Below are 22,461 nucleotides of genomic sequence, written 5' to 3' on the forward strand. Positions count from 1 at the left end.
GTCGCTTCGGTCTCTATTTACAATAATTGAATGGTCTAAAGCTACGCGGTCCTCTCGCTCCGTTATCATAAAGTGTTTAAGTTTTTTGACTATGTACAATTTTTACAAGTATACCTTCTCGTCTCTCAAATATACAGCATTACATTACAACAATTTAAACGTGCATTCGGTTCCGCGCGGTTCACATTCGCACGGAATTGCGATCTAGACGTACACAAAGAGCCCCATCATCGAAAATGATAAACAACTATTTCTCTTATCGCATTGCTGACAATCGATTGTATAACACTATACAAAATATTTAAACCTGGTTTCATGGAATACTTCGTCTTTCGTTTGTTTGTTTTTTCTTGTTTACGATCAGCGCGATTCAAATACTCGAAAATTATAGGAGAAACGTTTTCTTAACGGGACGCATTTGCATACACAGTCTAATAATACTATACTAAGAGAACGTAAAAATCTAAACACGAATTTTTTTGTTTATATTAGTTACAATAAATAAGCAACGTATATGTTCGATAAGTTTTACATTTACATTAATTAACTATATCACGGATTTTTTTACTGGTTCTGAATGTGCACGCGAACTGGGTACGGTGCGAAGTCGTTTAAAAATTAGAAACGATGCTTTCCGAGTTTACGGCGTCTGTTGTTTAGGTATTCCATAAGAGATTAGAATTCGGTTGTTGTACTCGGTTTTCTGTTCAAAGATGACCGTTCGAGGTAGGAACATCTATTTGGTGACACACTCGACAGACAACCCATCTATTAAATAAAATGGTTCTCTAGATATGCATAAAGATTCTTTGATACCGTTGGAATCGGATCGCGCGCAGCGTTCTTACTAATATTCTTGCTCTCTCTCTCTCTCTCTTTTTCATTCTCACACTCATTCAGTGTTTCACCGCGAAATACTTTATGCACGGTCAGACCCTTACATGCAAATAAGAACAGCCGACGGTATAAAAAAATGCAACAGCTAACATTAAATAACACAAAATCAATTCATAACAAAACCGGAAACTGATACAAAAACATGTTCACAATGGTTTACAAAGTCATCGCGTGCTATGCGAGTCAACGAGCATGCACCCTCATGAAACTTGTGATGCTATACAACAACCTGATGAAATCAATGAGCGTGTACGCCTTTAAACGAATCTAAAATCTACGAACGAATGATATACCCTTTTTGTGACGCGAGATTACTCACTAAGAGAAAAGAAAAAGATAAGAAAATTGAAATATTTATCAGTAAATATAATATAATATCATAATGCTGAGAAATACATCGTCAAGATAATAACGTTAATTTCTTTTTCTATTCTTTGAAAAAATTCATTCTCACTTTCTCTCTCGTGTTCTCTTTCTCTCTTTTCTTGTTCCTTTCAAATTCGCTTCTACGAAGCAGTTTCGATTAGTCTAAAAACGAATTAGAAAAATATTTCTTTCCAGATCTGTACTATTTACCATGGTAAAATTCGAAATTAATTTACTAATTTATACACTGTTTCCTTTGCAGAATTCTAATAGAAGCGGAAATGCAATTAATAAGAAAACGTGTTGCCCTTTCTAAATGTTCTTTTCAGATCTTTTTTAGTACGGTCTATCAAGCGTTTTTTTTTTTTTCGACATACAAGTGTATATCACATGACGCCAACCATGATGTATCATTTCCATGATAAATTGTCTCGCAACTATTAGTCTCCATTGTCTTAAATCGTTGATTCACACTGTCTTCAAGAATGCTCACGAATATCGAAGTTGTCAAATCGAAACTATTTGTAGTTTCATTTGGAACGACACAATACCGGTAACTGAGCAGTGAAACTTTTCAGTGAATATTATATATCTTCGATTCTTCATGTAACCATGAAGCCGTCCGTATTTTAGAAAAGTTTTAATCGCTTGGTACAGTCATTATATCCTCGGCTTACCACTCGACGTGTGAAAATAATTTATATGTACAAGTAGTTCAAATCTTAGTTCATATTATTATTATAACGTTCCTAGTCAAAGAACGTTAATAGATATCGCTCTTAGGATCCCTCTCCCGGAAGAATCCTTTTTCAGTCTTACACTCCCTGATGGTAACGGTTTTTAGATTCACCGTGACGTCCGTAATGAACACCTGATCGGCAACTGGATTCCTCGCGTGCCAGTAATCCGTACCAGGACTGGACAGGGGGACATACATGTCTGTCTTTGTGATTTCAGTTTGCTTCAAACTCGGTGTGCTATTATTGTTGGTGCTGTGATTGTTACTATGATTGCTATTATGACTATGGTGTCCATTAACGACGGGCGTTAACCTGTTGTTGTTCGTGTAAGAGTCTGTGGGACTGGGCGATTTGTGACCGTTGGTGTCGACCGTCATAGCTCCGTTCGACTTCTCCTGTTTTTGTTCCGACAAATGCCTCTTTTTGGTAGGCTGCTCTAAAGGCGTGTCTATTTGAGGCGACAGAGGTGCTGGTGGTGCACGCGGCAGCGAGGGTGGAGGACCGTGAGGTACATCGGCTTCAGGACGCTTTTTATCCTGCATTGCTGGAGCTGGTGTCGTCGGCACTGCGGGTAGCGGTTCCTCCGGCGTCGATTTTACGCTGGACGACGACGGCCTCCTACCATTAATTTTGTGACTCTGAAATGTATAATGGACAACTTTAAAACCCTACTACGCTAGTGATTTCCATTACAGTACAAACTTTCCAATTTTCACTAACGTACGTAAAGTTACTTAAAAATAAATTAAACAAATTACTACTCACGTGATAAGTAGGGGACGTAGGATTTAGAGGTAATAATCGAGGAATTTTATTTGGAGGTGGACTTCCACTGCCGCTACTAGGACTGCTTGTGGTGATAGTTACGCCGATTTTCCCAGATTCCTTGCTGAGAACCTCGGCCTTCCTCTTCGTACCCGTTGGCTCCTTTCTTGGTAACAAAGGACTGTCTACACTGCTATTGGAACTGTCTGAATCGACACTGAACGCGGATGCCGATAATTCCGGAGCGATCGGCGATTCGTGTCCATCAAGGGAACTCGGAAGTGTATCTTCGTCGGGTGCAACGGGATTCAAGCGAGGTGCTGACGTGCTACCGGTAGTGGATTCGTCTTGACTGTCTTCACCAACCCTTTCATCCCCGCCAGGCTCTTCCTCAACAACCAGATTAGCAAGAACTTGATCCTACGTGAACGAAAATATACATTTGAAAATTTGTTATGATTACTTTCATTTAAATAGCTATGTTTATTTGGGTATAGGAATGTTTGTTTAGAGTATACGGAAAATCCTCATACATTGTATCTGGTGTCCCTCCGCCTAGGTCTCCTTGTTGCTACATCCCCACCTTTTTGACTTTCTTCGTATAATTCAATTAACCTCACGTCTAAAATATTCTCTTCCGGTTCCCACGTGTTGTATCTGAAAGGAGGAAGAAAGTTGTATTCTTGTTCCGTCTGAATCTAAAGCTATTCGTAAGTGAACCGCTTTTATTCTCGACTTACTTTTTACTCCATCCTTTCCACTTTACGAAATACTCCACCTTCCCCTGCAAATATCAAATGATTTTTTTAAAAAAATTGAATATATCTAAGTATTAATATTAGGCTAACAATTGTGCTATCGTTTGAGAAATTAATAGAATTTGAGTTCGCTTATTATTCGTACTTTAGATCGTAAACAAAATCGAAAAACGTGTTGTTGGTCCCGTACTCGGTAGTTGCAGATTCTCAATTTCGAATTTGACCGTGCTTTGTTGTTGTGTCTAAACGCAGAATCTTGTATTGATTTCTAGTAACTTTAATCCCGTAACATCGTGCTTTAACGGTTATCGACAGTGTTTACAATTCGGAAGGTTTTAAAAATTCGATTCAATTGCGCAGCGTGAATTTCAGTGTTCCGATCCAGTACAGGCGTGACATAGATACAAACGCATCGGTATAAGAGAAGGCAGACGACTCCAATTTCTACGGGTACATAACCTATAAAACCGGCGGAATAAAAAAGGGTGGTTGGCGCCAGTCGTTAAGTAACGACGTGTCAGAATCGAGCCGATCGCAAAGATCCGTTTCGCGCGTCTGCGTCAAACAGCGGATCTTCGAATCCATCTCATCGCGTACGGTCGATAAAACGGGCGGCGTTGACTTCGACGAGAGCCGCAGATACAGCTCACCTATTGGCCGTCGGCCAGCGAACGAAATCGTGCCGACCGGTCGCGGTGCGCAGTCAGTGTGACAGTTGAAAAACAATGACATAACCGTACAGGTATAGGACAGATTGGTTTATCACGCATGAGCCGGCCGCAGCTGAGATGTATCTCACGTGTTCTACGTTGACTTGCAACGTGTCGGCATCGTTACACCGAAAATTGCTAGCACACGATACCTACATCGATTCTTCAGAAAATCTGCTTCAATCGTTACAGACATCTTCAATTCTATTTTCCAAAATTTTTCGTTTAATTTGGGACATCATTACGCGAGTTAGATCGACTGATTATTATTAGTGACATTTCGAAGATCGTAGACTCGAATAATAAGAATTCTTAGATTTTAAGGAAGTGTATTGCATCAGGAAAAGTGTGTCTCTTGGTATTCGACGAGAAATATCGGGAAGCATCGTATACGGTAGAAATCGCTACGGGAGGGGCAGAAATGTTGGGACGATAGATGGGAAAGAGAAAGAGATCGCGTAGAAAGGACGAAGCGGCAACGGCGCATAGACAAACAGAATCCGTGTTGTGGCGCTACCTGACGGTGACGGTTCGCATTACTTTTACTTACCCGCTTTTCCCTCTTCTTCGTAATCCGTTCCGCAGCATAAACTCTGTCACCCAGATCCATGATTCTTTTAATCCTTGTACGTTAGACGTATGTAAGATCCGTTGGTAAATACGTTGAAAGAGTGAAGTATGTCACTAACAAACCACACAGAGCAATGTAACAACATATGTACCGACACTGGATCGGCCACGATACTTCAAAATCGGGATGACACAAGTAAACACACTAGAAACGAACCGTTGTTTCATAGAATGGGAACGCAGGCTCCGATTTCACTGAACGGAATTGGGAACACTATCGTCGTTTGCACGCATGCAATACGATGGCCACGTGTTTTCGAAGGGGCGATCAATTCGATCGCATCCTCGACGTGTGAAACATTTTCAATGAGGATCATGTGAAACGAAACGCGGCACGTGTTGTCTCGTATACGAGAATACTCGGCATCGCTCGATGTTTTCCGCACTGATCGGTGTCGACCGACGGTGATTAGAGTGGCTGCTATTTCAGCGGCGAGGCGGCAATGCGGCCGATGTTTTTTGAAAGGTCAGTAGTCGCGGTAAGACCGGCGAACACGAGCGAAGTCGGCGTACACGCACGTCCCATCGGGAAGGGAATTTCAGGCGGCACAGTTTGCGCGCCGCGAGTTCTTCACTCGTGTGTTCACCGCACAATAATCCCGCGTACGATTATAATCGTGTACAAGGGCCGCTCGACTGCAGTTTCGTCTGTTTTCGGATTCGTGCGAGGAGTTGGTGTCTGTGTTGGCCGGCAACACGTTTTCTGCTTCTGCTGGTGCTGCTGCTCCCTTCGTGCGAGATCGGGGCTCGTGACGTCAGCGATTCCCCCTCACCTCGTAAACACCAAACATGGCCGTCGTACGGATATACGCTGGTCGAGTGCGTCCCAAGCTGATGGTGAAAACTAACGTCGATACAGCCACTAGAGACCCGTGGAACCGCGAAAGATGCGCGAGAAGACGTTTCCAATTCTCGTAATTATCAGACAGCTTCTATATATGACAATATTCCAAAACTGGAGCGATCGACTCGTAGCGTCTAGCACATTCTGCGGATCGAGGCCGACTAGAGCCGAGGTCTGCCGAACTCCCCTTGCAAGCTTAGTGGACTCGCCCGACCCGCTCGAGGTTAGGAGAGGAGGGGGTAACAGTAGAGAAAGAGCACTAAAGGGGGAGGCAGAAGCTCTCAACGGTACGTGCGCCGCACACGAGAAGGAGAGAGAAATATTGGGAGAGGGAGAGAGAAAGAGAGATGGAAGGCAAAAGAAGGAGAGTGTGATTGAGTGACCGAGGACGAGAAGGGCAGGGAGAAGAGGGAGAGAAGAGCAAGCGCAATGGAGGTAGAAAAGAGAGACGGCACGACCAGGAGCGCCGTCCTCGGAACAAGAAAGCTGCCTGCCTGCTTGCCTGCCTGCCTGACTGCCGCCTGCCTGCTAGCCAGCCACCCCAAGTTCCCTTCTAGGTACGTGTATGCGTGTATTTGTGTGCGAGAGCAGTCGATGCGACGTTGCCAACTCTATTTCGTCGATAGCATCGCACCAAATGTCACTGGCGTACTACCGATAAATTCCAGAATTCACTGCGCCGCTGTATCGTTCACAATATATCGTCACAATCGAAACCACGATCGATCCATGCGTATCGGCACGAACAAACACACAGTTTTATCCACAATGTCCTGCGAATCGGTGTGTACCGCTTTTGATGTGCATTCGCGCCCACGATCTGGCAACACTGTATCCTCTTGCGACGTACTGTCACACACTAGACACACTACCGCACGGCATCGGCTGCCGCATACGATGCTTTTACAGTAAACAAGACGCTCGATAGAGATTATTCGATGCGATCACGAACACGGTATTACGATAATACACGGTGTATCGAACAGGAACGACGCGGAATGGAGCGCGTCGCAGTAATCGGGCGGCGCTCCTCTCGTGAAAACGTGTGCAACCTCAACGGATCCCGAAACGAGAGTGTCCTCTCCCGTGCTGACGAACACACAGGGAGAGCGGTCGGGCGATGGAAAAGGAGAGGGATAGAAAAGGAGTGAGAGAGCCGGATGGTGAGCTTGCTCTTCTCCGTCCTTCGGCGTAAATAGCAGGATAAAAAAGCCACGACGGTGGCGCCCGATTGGTGGGATTCCCGAGGCACTACCAACGCTCCGAACCACGCTCCCCGAGTCGACCAATCGGAGAGTGGCACAGCCCACGTCGGTTCCCCTCGACTCGTCGAGAAGGCGGGATTACGGACACAGTCGTCGGTCGACGGTTCGGTTCGAGGTCCCCATCGTCGTGCCGCGCGCGTCCCTGCATTCCCCTCGACGCGAGCCTTTCCGTTTTGCCGCAACTTTCCCCCTCTGTGTGTTAAAACAGAGACAGACTCACTCTCTCCCCCTTTACCATCGCTCTTCCCCTCGTGTAGCGAACCCGAATAGCGGAGCGCTACCGTGGCACTGGTCTCTCCGTCACGTCTCCTTCTCTCTCTTTCTCCTGAACGCCCACGGGTGTGTAAAGTCATATACACTGTGTATGCGAGCGTAGGGCGGGCACATGGGTGAGGGGAACGAGCGGTGAGTGTATATATGTACTTTATACATAGGAGCGCACATCGTCACAGCCATTTCCCCTCTCCGTACCCGCGTCGGCGGTGGCCGACCACCGTCGGTATTGAAATATCCTGGCCCTGGAGAGCCAAGTCGTGCGGCGATGCCGCTTCTCTTTATAACCACTACGCTGTGCACTGAGACCGATCTTCCTCTCCCTTTGCTTTTCCCCACCCTTCCTCGTTGCATGCACCCTTCCCCTTTCTCCGTTTCTTTGTCTACGTTTTCCGCCCTTCTCCCTCCCCTCTTCTCCTCCCTTCTTCCTCTACCCCTTACTCGTAACGCTTCGCGATCCGTCTCTCTTTCCCGATGTGCCCTTGCTCGGACGGTTCGGCACGGAATAGAAGTTGCGTACCCTCTTCCGAGAGAGTTTCTACTCCTCGTCCTCTATCTTTTTCATCCGATCGGAGAGTCTCCCGCCTCCCTTTAAAGTGCAATCAGTTGTCGCTCCAAACGCTGCGCAACCCTACGGCCGCCGTACAAAAGCAAAAATGCGAGCGTGCGTAGCGCGCTGTTCGGTTTCTCGGACCGCGCGCGACATTGCGCAACCATGGAATATACAAAGCCAATGTAGATGGCGTGCCACGGGTACGCAGCTTATGGTAGGTCCCCTCCTTTTTCCTTCTTTTCCCCGCATAAGTAATGCCCTCCTTTGTTCTTTGTCGTCATCGTTGCTGCTGCATTTCGCGCCTCCAAAGCAACCTCCTTGATCTCTTTTCTATGTGTGCCTCCAGGGCTCCTTCGTCTTCAGCCGATGCATAACCGAACGTTTTACAGCTCCGACCCAAATTTGCAAACGTAACACTCGGATTTACATAACGATTGCATATTCCGCGATTTTATCGCATCGATTCAGTCGCATCGTTCAACGCATTAGAAACAAAGTCGACGTTTCATAGATCCATCCATCGGGAACACAAAGCATACAGAAATCGTGGATAGATACTGTGCTAAGACTGTTTCAGGTTTCGAATACGATATCTCTTACGCAATGCAAATATTGGCTGCATTCGTATTATCTTTCGTTACCGTGATTAAAGCTTTAATCACACTACCAGCGGAAGTTCCGTGAAATCAATCGAGTTGCCACTCTTCGGACATATTGAATACGATGTATCGATATCATAGATCAATTGGTTGCGTGCTCATCTTCAAAGAACGATATTCTATGGTTCGAAAACGTTGCACGAATTCGGTTGTACACTCGAAATGTAGGAGACGAACGAAACACTTTCTGTGGTCTAAGTAAGTAGATATGACTTTATTCGAACAACTAAGGGGGCTACCGACAATAGGCAGGTTAGCTTTGGAATAACCTGACAATATAGATAGTTGCTTTTGGATATGGACACTGTTTATCAGTTGAACGTGCGTCTCGGTTCTGCTGGCACCTTTTGACAAAGATTTCCATTGCCTCCTGGCATAATCGTAGCTCTATTTCTGCGATAATTGTTGTCTTTCATCTCTTGAATGCACACTTGTGCTCGTCGCGCGCAATTTATGCAACATCACGCAATTCTCTTTCAGCAGCTACAGTTAATTCGCTACCCTCCAAACACAACTGCGCACGTGATAAACATCGCTCGACGAAATCTATAGTCAGAAAAATGGCGGCTGTTTTACATTGGCTGCCTCTTATTGTTAGTGCATCTTTTGCATACGTAGCGTCGAGCGGGAGAACGGTTGTAGTGTGGTGACCAAGAGATGGCGGCGAGCTAATTAACTGTGCAAGAGTGCGATAAGCAAGGGCCGAGCTATGCATGAAACGGTAGCACAAGAGACCAAAAGATACCGGGGAACGACGAGGCCACTGATTCGTGTTTCTAATTATGCGGGCCGTCCATTGTGGACATGGTTACGTCGGTAACAGGGCGTGGCGCCTTCAACGTGGACCCAAATTGAATGCTACGTCGTTTATCCTCCGAAACTTCGCTATCGAGAATCGGAACCACTCCCGTAGCGCATGGCATTCTCTTGTGGATCCCTAGAATGCCGTGCATCTGTACCGTGCCAGCTACACGAGCAATCCGATTCCTCGAACCCATCTCTCGTGTTTGAGGTTAAAAAGACGGTTCACAGGTTATGACATCGTGTAGATTCGTGATCAGTATTAGCGAAGAATGCGTAGCCTTTGGATATAAACCTGGTACCGACATCCCAGGTATGTGGAGCATCAATTCTGTATTACGGGATCTTTCGCGATATAACGAACATGATAATGAAGCAATTCAGGTTACCGTAGACATTGCATTTAAATGACATCAAGCAAGATGAGATTTCTAGAAATCACGAGAACAAGATAATTAGAAAACATGCGGTATTCGTCTTTACGGTTAGTAGGTTAAGCGCAGCATCGTGAATATTGTTCCAAATGTAACGTAATTTATCGATCAGGAACGCTGCGGAATTGATCCTAGCATAACCTCAATTACGTTAGCGCGCGTCGCATATTTCTAATGTCCCAATCTCAATGTTTATCCGTATGCGATAAATCGTTTCGTAATGCATCAAACGGGTATACGGATTAAGTCTATAAACCAGTTTTTTTTTTTTCTAAACGAAGGGTCATAATACTGTTTAACAAGATGATAATCGTCTAGTTCAGTCAAAATTGTTCAGTGTTGTAACAACGGAACAATCGATACGAGTGCGCAGCGGTGCGCGCAACATGTATCGAATATATCGTTCCTAGATCTCCATCTAACAACAAGCGAGAATCGAAATGCGTGTATCGAATTGCAATGGTCATTCCAACGGTCATTACTGCCGCAGTTTGTGGGGCTGCGTGTCGTGTTACTAGTGTAAATGTTACGGTGAACAATTTGTTTATGATAGACTAGCCTGTTAATGAAGAAGTTGGCGGCAAGCGTACGCTCTCGATCCCATAAAACAGTGTATGGCAAGTGGGGAACGTTCGAGCGGTTTGGTCGTAGTACGCGGTGCCTCGTGAGAGACCAGCAGTCGAGTTCGCGCAGCTTCCAGGTTAGAAAAAGTGACCATTTAATATCTCCGGAACTAATAACGATATCGACGTGAAACTTTCCATGTATTGTTCCTTACCACGTTTCATGCTTATTTATTCAAGTCTGGTCCCGACTCTGCGAACGCTTTCCGAGATAATTGAAATTTTCCGTTAGAGCGGTGGAGACATCTCCGATTGCGTTTGCGAGTTGTACGCGGTATATATCTCGATGAAATGCGTATCGATATTCTGCGAACGAATAATATCTACCATTTCTCCTGAAAAACGGTGAAATTTGCCTCGGAAATTATTTTATTAACATGTTCCGTAGTTCTTCCCCATTGTCAGCCATTATTCTCCGGTTGCTCCTATTCTAGGACGCCATTTTGAACAATTACAGGCAAGTTAATTCATATTGCAGGTGATCCCGAAAGTTTTCATTAAGCGCTCCGTTCGATCGTTTCATTTAGCGCGGCACGCGAGTTATCGACTTTTTCCATGTCCGTGTGTATTTCGTAATTTGTAATTACATCGCGGATGCATTATTACCGCGTGCACGCCGATGCCAGGAACTAAATCTAACGGAACAAAAGGTTATATCGAGTTATTGTTCTCATTATAGATATAGAAAAGAACCAATGTATATTCGTATGTAAAGTTAGCATTCTACCGATAACGGTAAAATATTAATTACTCGTCGACCATTTATAACTGCGATATGCTACGTACCTACGGTGAAGAAATGATAATCCATGTGACCCGTTTCTAGGATCTCTGAAATATGCATAAGTTCCTCGCGTGCTTCTGCTATTTTTTCCTATTTTCCCTTCGTTTTCATCCCGTTCATTAAAAACCAAACGATTTTTCAGCGAAATCAGGTTGGTACTTGATATGTTTAAATATACTTGGCGGATCAACGATGGCCTAGATATGTCTTACAATATAAACCAATTATTCATGTTCCAATGTTGATGTGTCCGTGCATCGCCCCGATTCATTTTCGAAAAGATATTTCGAAGAGTTCTTTCTTTGGAAACGATAAAATTTTAAGCACTACCGCGCGTTTGTTCATCAGAAAATGAAATTGCTGATCTTCGATTAGCGTCATCGCGTCCATTGAATTTTACGTTGCTTTCAGAATGACGTAATGTTACGTCAGCGATGATCAGCTACAGATTGCGAGGAAATATATTTGTTCTCAGAGGTTTTCGAAGTTTTTGCGTTTAAGTATTTAAGCGTACCTTTATTAGTTTTAACGAACCGAGGGGACGAGTTTCTTTCTTCGTTAGAGAACAATCGCGGCCGGTAACGCGGCACTTGCCAGCGTTTAATCAACAAATTCGGTTGAAATGTTTTTTTATAGAAAACTGTAGACCGTTCTCTAGTGTCTTAAATACCTCTGTCGTTTTGTAGGGATTTCGTTCACGGAAAGGTCGATCTTCAGCCGGAACGGTAAAAACCGGCGAGCAATTGTGAAACCTTGGAAACAGCTTCTCAAAGCAAGAATCGCAGCCGTGCGCCGTACATAAGAAGGATTTAGTACCAATTCGTTCCCGGGCCTCGATTATCCAACGAATCCCGATTTAACCGGACCGCCTCGGTCCCGATTAAGTCGTTTAATCGGGCTCTCCCGGCGCACTTCCATCGAAACAATACACACGCGCGCGCATTTTGCAGTCAAAGGGAACCTCATTAAATCTCTTCCTGCCGGGGCGTACAAAGCGTACTGAAAGTTTTTTTTTGTCCCTCTCCGCGGCGCAGCGTATTAAAACGTTTCAATACCATCTGGTGGAAGTGCAACGGCCGGGGGGACTCTCGTGCAATAATTTCGGATGGAATCGTAATGGCAAACGCGCAAATGAAGATGTTCCCGTTAGGCTGCCGCGCGAGGATTAACCTATTCAAATTTTTTAATTAGCGCGGCCCAACAATGTGTGCTTTGCTTTCACGCCGTACGAAAGCTTCCACTCGCAAAATGGATAGTTTAAAACAAAGGTGAACGAACGGAAATCATTAAAATTGTAAAAACTCAAAGGTGACGCGGGAAGTGATGTTCCATTTTCAACGTTAATAATACAGTTCCATTAGAATATAACTCGGTTACGGATAGTAGAGCGTACCCCGCCGTTTCAAAGCCTGGAAAGTCTTTCGATCTTTGAAAAATTGAAATTGCATTTCTGATTCGGGAAAGCAGTAGCTGCACTAAATAGCTGCCGTGAATAACACGAATATATATGAACAAAGTAAAATCTTTTGCAATCTTTTTTAAAGGACTCTGTTGTATTTCAGGTACTTTGGAAACCCCATCTGGACGAACCTAACAAAAGTATGAATCCTATAATTGCATGCTGAGAAAGCGGACGCAGACCCCCTAGTCTTAGGTAAGGCGCTTTCCCTTTCCTTTTCATTTTCCAGTCTTCGCGTGTGCAGCAGCTGCATAATATTCCGCTAATGTTTCTTGAAAACCTTTCAGGGCCTGCCCGAGAACCGCGTTAAGAGGACGCCGTGAAAAATTCTGCTTGCCACCGAATGGTGCCATTTTGAATCTTCTAATTAAGATATCCCACCGCGAGCGAGCGAACCCGAACTCCTTACGATTAAAACCACCGATAAGGACACACCGGGTGCCGATGGTAGCGCAGGGCTCCCTTCTCGCTCGCCGCGGTCGCGTGCATTGTAGCTGCATAAACTGCTAATAATATAACATAAAAACGTCTCAGAACTTGTTAGCGAAGGGTCGCGCCTCGGTAACGAGCCATTTCGCCGTGAACATAACGCGACCCCCCGTTTCGTTTCAGGTGGTATCTGGATCGCGATAGGCGGTCAGGGTTCGCCGTGTGATCGAGTGGCGCCGGTTTGGCAGCGATTCGTCAAGTACGCGCGCAGACACCCGGTAGACGAGCACCTACCCACGTAAGTTCGATTATTAATTCAGCGGCGCGGCGCAGAGGCTTGGCGCAATGCACCGAGCTCTTTATACGGAGCGGCGAGCCGCTCTTCGTGCGAGAGTGTCCGTGCACCGTCTGTGCACAAGCCAGAGGGACGCGGGAGTCGATGTGTGCGAGGCGTGTGCACGCGCGACGACGGCGACTCGCCGCGATGTTACAACCGAACGACCGAGTGTACGTCGCCGCGTTATCGGGCCCGTGTTATCGCGCAAACTCCTCTCACGGCGCTTAAACGAGCCTCACTGCCTCGCGTGGATCCGCTCCGCACCGCGCCGCTTCGTTTTGCTTTGCTTTGCTTTGCTTTGCCTTGCCTTGCTCTCCCACGTACGCTGAAAATCCTCTAAGCAGCGTCTGCTGATTAGTCGACAAGAATCGTCTTCTTCTGTTTCATTTGTCCCTCTGTTAACCTGAACATTAGACACGAAGTCTCCGGTGTCGGAAATGATTTCTATCCAATTTTTCAACACATGTCTATCCCTTTCATTTAGTTCACTATTCTATAAAATAGTTAAAAGAAGTTCAAAGAAAGAATAGACGTGCAATGATAAATCAGTTAATTTCGACATTGTATGTAAGGATGATGACTAATTACGCAATCTAATTATAACATGAATATATTCATGTGTGTTTCGTTGACCGTCGCGTTTTGCAGGCAAAATTTCAATTATGTAATCTGAGCGCGAGCCATCGGTGAAATAACCATATTGGATTTTCTGCCCAGGTCACTTTGCTGCTGTACTATAGGACGAAACACAGTACAATGCTTAAACAGAAGTTGGCTTTTCTTTACATCTAATAATCATTGTCGTAGTCTTGTCAATGTGGTAAGTTACGCTGTAAAGAGCTGTGGATCAACGGTGGCTTACGTTGCGGTTAATGTATTAACCGTTCGATTACATTCAACGGTTTTCATCTTACCATAAGAACAGACTTACGATAGTAATACACCATTAACCTTGTTCGATTTTGAAAATGGTACTGCCGAGATCTCTGCAAACTTCGGAAAAATCTGAGACCTCGGACACCATGTTTACGGCGCTTCTGGCGAAAGGAATAAGAGAAGTTCATAGTAAACGAGGTCTGAAATTTGTTGAAAGGCAGCTTCAGTTATCGCCAGTAATGATACGAAAGTGCGTGCAAAGCGCACACGATTCAGGATGATAGATGTTGCGTTCCTGATTGGTTCGGGGGGTCATTAAAAACTCGAGGAGTTATAATAGGCGGTCATTAGTACCGTAGTTAGGTTTTTATCACAATAAATTTCCTCTCTCTCTCTCTCTTTCTCTCTCTAATTGAGCATTAACATACCCACACCGACAACAAGCGTTTTAAACGAGTCGAATGTTGATTACAGAAGTAGGTGAAAGACAGGCAGAAATTATAATGAGATGACGATTAACTAACCATTTGAATATTTCCTCGTTCTTCCGTAGCTGAAAAACTAACGGTTCCTGCCTTTTGCATAATGCGTTCATTTCAATAGCCGAAGTGTCGTTTTTATGCATTTCCTGTACTTAATAAATCCAGCGGATGAAGAAACAAGTTTCCACTCGTCCAGATTCCCTAAATCGGGCTATGCAAATGTGGACGTGGTATCTCAGCCGTAATCCCGCAATCATAACGTTTTCATACATAGTATAGGTATCTGTAATGAGTTGGAGAACGCGAATTAAGTTCATTGGTTAATTCCATTTCTATACAATCGACAATCAATGGAAAGGCGTTTCTATCGCTTTGCTAACAATTTAGATATCGTGTTTTATCAATTATACGCGCAGCAAAGTTTATAACATCTTTACGAGGAGTCTTCCGCTGCTTCGGCAACGTTAGCAGATAGTAACTACAGTGCAATTAAATGATAATTAGTTGAGGACAGGAAGTTGACTACGGCTGGATCGGAAGCGAATCATTCAAATTCGATCGAGTTCGTGTCGCATAAAAATCTTTGCGTAAACGATTAGAGGTACAAGACGGCTTTCGGGTGGCACCTGAAATTTACGAATGTCGAAAACGGCTGCTGGCTGGCAGTTAGCCGCGCGCGGTGACGCGTGGGTGGAAGCCCGAGGACGTTCCTTTTTGTTGTACGAAGAATGTCGCGTGAGCGCGCACACGCGTGTGTTCCGTTTGTGACGGTGCTGGCGCGCGCGACTGTGTGCACGATAAATAGAGAAAATGTGCGGCGACGCGCGATAAATACCGTTCGGTCGTATCAGCGTCGAAGTGACGGCGCACTTGCTCGATTTTGAAGTGGGTACACGATCCGTCAGAAGCTTTTTCGCATTCGCTGATATTATCGCGATAGCCTTTACCCGGGCTAGTTGGATTTTCCATGTAACAGGAAATGTCGCTTACACTTTAGTACACTCGTGAATCTCCGCCCGCTGTTCCCTCTTCGGTGCCATTTTCAAGTCCGCAGTGTTTCCATTTTGTCGATTCTTTCGTAGCTGTTCGACAATCCTCGCGTCGTTAGAACTTCGCTGTACCAACTTTAGAATACGCCGATTTCATTTTTATAGATTAAATTGATGCATCAATTTTCGGTATGTCTGCGTCCTTTCGAATTTTGCTCCACCGGGCTATTTTGGACTCGTCTGCGTTTCCATTTACCCAAGTCTGCCCGTTTCTTCGATAACGATTGTCCCATTAATAATTTCTCTGAATAAGTTATTTTTGCAGAGAAAATTCGCTCGCCGGTCTCTCGTACGTCCAATCTCGTCTTTATTTTCTTGTTTCGTATTAGATCCGAGTCGAAAGCGTCTCCATTTTGTGTTGTACGATGCTTGGAAGCACGACGAATGTTTCGTGTTTCGTCTTATCCAAAATGAAGATTGTTTTTCATTTTCCATAAGATATCGCTTTGGAGACGATCAATAATTCGTTTCACAATTGACAGACTGTTATTGCTGATGTAGAAGACAATCTACCGCGTCGAAGTTGCAGAAGTTCTCGCAATGAAAAATAGTACCGACCATAGCCGATCTACCTACGTGTACGTCCGACATCCGCCTAATTACCACGATCGTTATTCCATTGCCGAATAGATAGATGCTCGCGTAATTCTCGGATTGGCGAGCGCCAATTGATGCAGGCCGCCGTTTCTGATCCGATCCGTGCGTTTCCATCGAGTCGCTGATTAATTCCATCCACGTACAACCGATTCACGATGGCAGCCAGTAATTAGATAGCCGAACCATTTGGAATTTGCGTAATAACTAAAATCTATAACCAGTTTCGCCAGCCCGAGAAACAACCGAACAAAACGGCCGCGCTTTCTAAAGTAAGCGATCTATCGCCAGAATTAATAGTGATTCAAGTTTCCGCAGCGATTCGCCAATTTCCCTATCTTATTCGTTACGCGTAAAGCGTGTTTATTGGCTGGTAGTAATTTCGTTCGATCCGACCAATGAATTATCGTCGATGATTAGATGAAGTGTCAATTAGACGAGTGAAACGGTCGCAAATTATACGTGTCCGTGCCGCGGCCACGAGGTTTTCTTGCTCCCTTCTTGGAACCGAGGTCCGCTCGGGCTCGTCTCAGGTACGTTCTGGAGAAGCCAGAGGCGGCCTGCGACTTGTTGCTCGATTTTCAGCCCGGCCGGGTGGGTCCTACCATTTTGTTAGCTGGCAGGTTCTGGGGCCTTCCCTCGGAACACGTCCCAGCACGAATACGGCAGACCGGCTTCACGCTGCACCTATATTTCCTGTCGCTTCGACTCGGTCTACTCTCCACCCCCATTTTCTACGCTATTCAGAATCCCCCCCCTTTGACTACGTGCACCGAAAATCATTGTATCGGCCAATCAGTACGGCGGTCCGAGCTTAGGAATCAATAGAAACTGCGAAGAAGAGAACGAATTTTACTCTTTTGCCAGGATTTCTTGGACAGCGTGTCGCCGGAACGCAGACTCGATGCGAATTTAATCGCTTCTCGAATTTATTACCGCAGACTGAAGTCACAATGGAATTCGCTCGCTCTCTTGAAAACCTTTACCGATTTCCTAACTTTAGTTACACAGTTCTTACATCTGCAAACCTTCAATTTTTAGAGTAGGCTTTTATTCATCTAAGGTTAAATACTAGCTCTCACGTCTGCAAGATCTCCTCACGTTCTAGTATCCAGATTTTCAAACAGTTTGCAAAGTAAGCTACAGTTTCGTCGAATTCTTCGCTTTACCATCTTCCAATCCTCTGTGCTTTCGTTCACGCGCCGAAACACCGACAAGTATAAATATTTCGCTGATTACAAGTGGATCGGTCATAGAAACGCAGTCGCTTCTTCATTCTGTTACCGCATTAAACTAATTCGCACGTTAAAAAATGCCCGAGCTAGTATTCCGTGCGGTTAGCCGAATCGAGTTTCCTATTCTTGAAACCCTTATTTATAGTGAATTGGTGGCTCCGAGTAGTCACTTTTGGTATTCTAATTCAATCTGCATAAGGTAAATGACCTTCTTATCGACCACGCAACCGCGCGATTATTTTATAAGCATTAGATTGGCCATAAGGTAATATCGACGTGTCTACCGGGATTGATAACGACAAGAGATTGATAATATCTAGATTAAACGGAAGCAGCGTCCGCGTTACACAACACGGCAGATTGCCGATATATGTACATCGAATGTATCGCAATTCGGCATTGGAAACGATTCGCAACGATTTAAAATCACGGTAGTAGTAGGACACGTGGATTTGGAATAAGATTGGCCGAGGTATTTCTTCATTCTGTCTCGAGGCAGGATATGGCTACTAAAGATACTAAATATTTCAAGTTTACCGTTCGGTTAACTTAACGTCGCAGACTTGCGACAAACGTGCGAAGTGTCGGAGCAGGAATCTGTCGCATGAAAATGCTCAGCGGAGAAGACGGTTTGCGAAGGTAAAATTAATGGATCCAGAATAATCTCGAGCTGTTTGAGCGAAGTTACGGTACGCGGAGTCGCCGAACGCGCGATCTCGCACGCCTCGCGTCCGCTCGCGATTGATAAAACCGCGCGCGGGCTTTCTACGTCTTAAATTTCACGTATCCTAGCGCACGGTGGCCGTGGCGGTCTTTACGGGCCGTTCTATTTTCGATTTCGAGCCGTAAACCCGCGTAAATCCGCCACACCCTCCTTTTGTTCGCGGACAGAAACCGCGGCCGCGCGTTGATTTACGTCCTCCTTAAACACAAACAAGGTCCTCGGTTAAGCGCGATTAATCGATCCAACCGCTCGTTAAAGCCTACCCGATCTCTCCTTGGGATCCAGAGAACCGGGCCTCGATCTGTACGCCTCGATAATTCCTGATCTCTTACCCTCGGCAATACTTCCATCCGACGATCCAATTTTATCGATCACCTGTATTCTGCTCGCTTGCGGATCATTGGGAAACGATATTTTGTAGAAAAGCATCGATAATAACGCGGAGAAGTCGATATTTCGCGAGGCTTCGGCTCTCCGACCCTCTTCCCAGAAAATCGTCGTAACTCGACGACGGTTCGTCCGATCGCGATCAAATTCGAAACTTAGGACGGCGAAATGGTATGGAATCGGACCCAGAAAGAATTATCCCGATATCTTGAACGGGGGCCGAGATACGAGAGGTCGGTTTTCGATCTGCGCGCGGCCGCACGGAATCGCGTACCGTGTCTGCGCAGGTTGCCTGCCTCTCTCGAGCCCAGTGGAACTTTCCATGACACGAGACCCGACGACCTCGACGTTAGTATCGATATCTCGAGGTGAGATCATCGGTGTTCGATCGATTCTCGCAAGCCGGCCGCTTTTCGCGAATTAGGCTGTTCACTTTCTTGGAAACTCGGTTTAACGAACCCGCGTACGCTCTCGACGATTTAAACAGAGCAAAGCAGACCGCGCACGACGCTCGCTGGCCTCTTTTCTAATTCCGATGTCTCTTCGGATTCTTCCGCAACGCTGAACCCTTCCGATCTTTCTCCATATAATTGCCAATGGTGTCGGCAACTGTTGCGTTCGTTCAGACGCAAAACACCATCGGTTCTCGTCACTTTTCCTGACCGAAATCCACGCATGTTCTCGTCAAGTAATTCGATTTCTCGTCGCTGACGCGTGGATTCAAGTTCACAGACACGAATCCACTGCAATCAGGCACATTGAAAGTAAATTTCTGAAAGTTTCCAGAAGCTTCTACATATTTCTGTTCGGGGGGATTCGTCTTCTCTGCGACTCTAGAGATAGAAATCTACTGATCCGCGTCTTGCGAAATCATGCGACGTTCGAAGGGTACCAGCTTCTGTATTTATATTGCTTCAAGTTTCGTAGAAATAGATCATGATTACGCGTAGACTGATTTCATGATATTGTACATAGAATTATAAGTATTAATGTCACGTCACGTGAAATCATCGGTAAAAGTAATACGTGTAATCAGTCCACGCTTGACAATGTATGAGCAGCGTGACGTGATCACGATCCGTTCCCAACAGATTCAACAATAGAAATACGCAGGCTCACGTCCTCCGTATATCACGTGATTCCACGTTATTTTTCCTACGATTTCACGCGATTTCACGTGACAACTGTTTCTACCTTAAAAGTTTGACAACGCGTCCGCAGATGACAATGAAATACTAAGTTCTCGACGTATCTTTTAGCGAATCTCGTCGCTGTTGATCCTCCAGTTCCTTTCAGCTCCGAAATCTCGCAAATTAATTCGTGAAAGTAGAAAAGACACGCGAACGATTCTACTTCTTATTCTCCGCTGTGAACGGCCTTTCTTCTCGGCACCGAGATTTCGCAAACGGACCCACTGATCCGTTGATAACATTGATCTCCGCGCAGAGAGATTCAGAGTTCGGCGATTGGTATCGCGGCGTCGAGGGCATAGGAGCAGCTCGTTTCCCCATAGAATTACGAAGACCAATCGGCGTCTCTCACGGCTCGCCGTTTCCGCTCGAGGCACCGGCCGGCTTCTTCTCTCCGCTTCTCGCTCCTCTCTTTTCACCGCTCCGCGGCCGCCTCGCGTTTATGAGACCACCGCGCCGATGCGATTCCGTCGTGCTCGCCTCTTTGGCCGCGTACGCCGTAGAGAGGAACCTGTTTCGAACGCGTTACCGCTACCACCGAATTAACGCCGCCCGATTCCTGAAATCCCGTCGTGCCTCGTTCGATCCGCGGTCCTCGGGTTCTCCGACCCCGGCCCTTTCATCCCCGACGGGCTTCGCTCGAGACAGCTTCGTTCGCCGGATACCTGCCGCGTACCGTAAACGCGTCGCCTCCCTTTGACAGTCGAAAAACGCAACCCTTTTGGGACGCGACGTTGCAAAATCGCGGCTCCCAAATAGAGGAGATAGTCGAGAGAGAAAGAGAGAGCGAGAGAGAGAGGGATAGAGAGAGGGAAGGAGACAGAGAGAGGAAGTGTGCTAGACTGAAAGAGAAGTCGAGAGAGAGAAGGAGATAGGCTCGGAGACAGAAAGCAAAAGAAGAGAGAGGGAGAGAGCGAAAGAGAGAGAAAGAGGGATGGAGACCATACACCCACCCCGGACGATAATTCCCGTCACCATGGAAACACCCCCAAGGCGTCCCTGTGCCAGTCCACCCCCGCACCCCACAAACACCACCAGCCGAGCCTCCCGGCCCCCTCCTAGAACCCCCCTTTCGCGAGTCCACCAGGAACTCGTATCGATCCGCAGACGAGTTCGAGGTCCTACGTATTCTACGGGGAGAGTGTTACTGACAACAGGATCGTCCGAGCTCTCTCTCTCTCTCCCTTTCTCGCTCCGTCCCGCTCGGCCCGGCGTCTCCGTTCATCTTTCGCATCGCTGTCCTTCCTCCTCGCGATCTCCTACCGCGCGTTCCAGCCACGAAACGAGCCTTCACCCTTCGCGACCCCCTCTCTCGGCTTGGCTATCAGGAATCGCGGGTTATTGGATCTCGGTTTCGTACCCGGACCTTGTCTCCCGGTGTTTACACGGGATTCCGGGATGGTCGCGAGCCCGCCGCGTGCAGCCCGTTCAATCCGAGACCTCTCTCGTGGTATTTTTAGAGGTTCGCTCGACTATCGGTCGCGACGCCGAGCGTCTCTCCCTTTAATTCTTCCCTCGCTCGATAGGGTCGCTCTTCCGCCGCGCGACCTTGAGGAATTTCTGGCCCGAAGGCGTCTAGGAGACGTTCGGCGAGATGACGCGACTAAGTATCGTTTGCTCTGATCCATGGAATCGATCCAGGAAAAGAGGAGAGGAGTCTTTCTCTCTCTCTCTCTCTCTCTCTCTCTCTCTCTCTCTCTCTCTCCCCTTCTCTCTTTATCTCTTTCTCTATTTCTCTTTCCCGAGCGTCCCAATCGACGGCAGATTCAGCAAACTCTCGCTAGAAAGCCGCGCGGGCCGCGCGCCTAACATCTAACCCCTACCTCTCCCGTTTGTTCCCTCCTTCCCGCCGATGCCCCCTTCTGATTACTCTCTTTCCGTTCCTCTTTCTATCTTTACCCGAGTAGCGGGATTCTAGTACAGTCGGCCGGCTCGGGTCGCTCTCGTTCCTCCTCGCCCACGGTTCCGCGAGCACCGCACGCCGGCGACGAGTTACCGATGCACCGAGCATTCCATGATTGATCGGCGTTGCAGCACCCTCCGCCAATAACGGTGCCCTACCACGGAATCCTCCGCTCTCGTCCAGTTTCGGGCGTCCCCGTGTCTTAGCTCGACTCGCGACTCTCTTCGGCCTCTCATTGTTCGTTTTTCGGTCGAGATTGAAACGACACGCTTCGCTGCGGACTTTGTGGCCGGGGGTAGTTGGAGCTGATGCAATTCCCCGGTTAGAAACTGAACTTGGGACGCTGGATTTGGGAGTCTTTGTGGACGACTACGTAGGCGAACTTCTTTATTTTTATGGTGTATGACGAGTTTCGGAACCTTTTCCAACATGCAGTCTTATGAAATTAAATATAACAGTATTATATTTTTTATTTACGTTGAAACGTTGTAAACTTGATGAGTTCGTGGAGTAGGCAATAACTGGGCAATTTTATCGCAAATTTTTGAATTTCGTGAGTCATTTAAATTAGTGGGAATAATAGTTTTCTTTAACTGTATCATACTGTACAAAGATACAGTGTTTTCAAATGGAAGCAAAATTGAAAATGTATCCTAAAATCATTACTAAACCACTTCCAAAAATTATAAGAGAT

At 46.2% G+C, this 22,461-nt stretch overlaps 2 protein-coding genes across 6 annotated transcripts in view; one reads left to right on the plus strand and one right to left on the minus strand.

Annotated features, from left to right (window-relative positions):
- Positions 1–6: 6 nt before the first annotated feature.
- Positions 7–6,799, minus strand: LOC144474597 (polycomb group protein Pc). The gene is made up of 5 exons (XM_078189650.1): positions 4,787–6,799; positions 3,509–3,552; positions 3,302–3,425; positions 2,769–3,188; positions 7–2,641 (listed from the first exon to the last, which is right to left on the minus strand). The coding sequence occupies exons 1-5, from the start codon at positions 4,844–4,846 to the stop codon at positions 2,027–2,029; spliced, it is 1,263 nt and encodes a 420-aa protein (XP_078045776.1). The 5' UTR covers positions 4,847–6,799; the 3' UTR covers positions 7–2,026.
- A 3,297-nt stretch (positions 6,800–10,096) lies between these two features.
- LOC144474598 (uncharacterized) overlaps positions 10,097–22,461 on the plus strand; it is a 93,358-nt gene continuing 80,993 nt past the window's right edge. For all 5 annotated transcript variants that reach the window (XM_078189655.1, XM_078189656.1, XM_078189651.1 and 2 more), the window contains exons 1-3: positions 10,097–10,395; positions 12,665–12,701; positions 13,174–13,288. In XM_078189655.1, the coding sequence (XP_078045781.1) occupies positions 10,261–10,395; positions 12,665–12,701; positions 13,174–13,288 (287 nt within the window). In that variant the 5' untranslated portion in view covers positions 10,097–10,260. The remainder of the gene's footprint in view (positions 10,396–12,664; positions 12,702–13,173; positions 13,289–22,461) is intronic.

This window comes from Augochlora pura, chromosome 8, assembly GCF_028453695.1.
Source record: "Augochlora pura isolate Apur16 chromosome 8, APUR_v2.2.1, whole genome shotgun sequence".
NCBI lineage: Eukaryota > Metazoa > Arthropoda > Insecta > Hymenoptera > Halictidae > Augochlora > Augochlora pura.